Raw genomic sequence first — 1808 nt, 5'->3', positions numbered from 1 at the left:
CCTTGAATTAGGCAATATTCCATCTGGCAAGGAGGGGAGAGTTCGAAGGACAGGAAGAGTGAAGGGAAAGCAATGGTCCCCACAGAGCCAAATTCAACCCCTGCCTCCCAGGAATCTCCTCCTCTAGACCCACTAAGGCTAGGCTTCAAGTTAGTAACTTGGAAAAAGTGTTAGTCGCTCAGTCGTGTAACTTTGCTTCTCCATATAGTGACTCTTTGCTTCCCCATGGACTGTAGCCTGCCAGGCTCCTCTGTCCACAGGATTCTCCAGGCCAGAATAATGGAGTGGGGAGCCGTTCCCTTCTCCAGGGGATCTTCCCAACCCAGGGATTGAACCCAAGTCTCCCACATTGCAGGCTGATTCTTTACCGTCTGAGCCACCAGGGAAGCCCTAGTAACTTGGAGGGATAGACTAAAAGACAGAGTCAAACCGTGGGTTCTGTACTTAGGTACTGAGAGTCATCACTGTGGGCCAGAAAACAGGTTGGACTGAGAGTCAGAAAACCAAGGCTCTTCTCCCAGCTCCCCTTATTCCTCTAGCTTGAGAACCTGGGCCTGTCATTATACCCTTTTGGGGAGAAGTGCAGCTAAACGAGGCCAGCACATTCTCCTGAGGTGGTGGCTTTTCCACCACTTGTAAAGGAAGTATGTCATGGTGTTGAGAGTATAATGAAAGAACAAGAGAGAGAGTGTAAAAGCTCGTGAAGGAACATCGGTAGTCAGAATGAGACCCAAAGAGAAGGTAGTCAGTCAAAGGGGGTCTTTACTTTCTGTGCTGGCTTCCCTCCCCCTCTACCCTGGGTATCAGTCTGCACCACTTCTTGTTTCATCTTCATCCTTTGAAAAATGAGGGGCTAGGGGCTAGTCCTCTGAGGACTCCTAGATCCCTATCAAGTGAGACCCCATCCCAGGGACTTGGGCCATGGCACCACTCACCTGGGGCAGTGACTCCGTAGGGCAGGGGCAGGAGTGGGGCATACAGGGCTCCACTGGTGTGCCTCAGAATTGGGTTTCTTCTGTAAATAAGGGCCACGGCTTCTGGATCCCCACGACTCTCCTAGAGGCCAGGGAAATGATCTCAGTGATGGAGAAGGGAGCTCCCTCGTGAACCCAGAAAGCTTATGGGTCCATCACCCTCCTCTTTCTCCATAGAGTTCTCTCCCTCGCACCTGAATGTCCCTGAGCAGCAGCTGGGTGGGGGTCTCCAGAGGTGCCTTGGAGGCGATCACTTCTCGAAGCGCCACCCCCCAGCACTCTGCCTCTGACTGGCGAGGCGAGCAGAGCCGAACGCTGTGCTTCCGGCCACTCACGGTCACTGACCACAGACCTGGGGGAAAGAGAGGCCGCGGGGGCAGGGGGGGCGGGCGGTGGGCAATCAGGGCTGCCTGGGGCAGCTGCCTGGGGAGGTAGGAGAATCCCCAGGAGGTCTCACCGGTCTCCTTGGGCCTGCGCTCAGGGCCGGACACTGAGCACAGGCTGGTGAGCACTAGGCTCCCGAGCCGCCTCGCCCCCTTCCCGCTGCTGCTGAACTGGTCCAGGGAGTCCCGGGTGAGCACAAACCAGGCTCGGCGCGGGGGCAACCAGGGCCGCGCCCCTCCTCCTCGGGGCTCGCGGTACAGCCAACCTTCGGGGGAAAAGGCGGGAAAGGGGATCAGCAGGATACGACATCATCCCCTGGAGGGTTGGGATGGGGCCTCTAGAGCGTATGAGGTGGATCCCCACCTTTCACGACGACATCTGGGTCATCTTCAGACGGCCCCTTCTCCGGGATGAGGCTCCGCGTCTCCTCCCAGCTTTGCAGCCTGGGCA

General features: G+C 57.0%; 1 protein-coding gene across 1 annotated transcript in view; it reads right to left on the bottom strand.

Moving 5' to 3' along the window:
* The window catches only part of PLEKHH3 (pleckstrin homology domain containing, family H (with MyTH4 domain) member 3), a 7666-nt gene that overhangs the window by 1608 nt on the left and 4250 nt on the right, over positions 1 to 1808 (bottom strand). The window contains exons 7-9 of the mRNA XM_010843099.1: positions 1722 to 1801; positions 1432 to 1623; positions 1169 to 1326 (exon numbers count right to left, since the gene is read on the bottom strand). Of these exons, the coding sequence (XP_010841401.1) occupies positions 1169 to 1326; positions 1432 to 1623; positions 1722 to 1801 (430 nt within the window). The remainder of the gene's footprint in view (positions 1 to 1168; positions 1327 to 1431; positions 1624 to 1721; positions 1802 to 1808) is intronic.

This window comes from Bison bison, unplaced genomic scaffold (genome assembly GCF_000754665.1).
Source record: "Bison bison bison isolate TAMUID 2011002044 unplaced genomic scaffold, Bison_UMD1.0 scf7180017864180, whole genome shotgun sequence".
Taxonomy (NCBI): Eukaryota; Metazoa; Chordata; class Mammalia; order Artiodactyla; family Bovidae; genus Bison; species Bison bison.
Note: the sequence above shows the minus strand (reverse complement) of the source record. Positions and strands in the feature narration are given on the sequence as shown.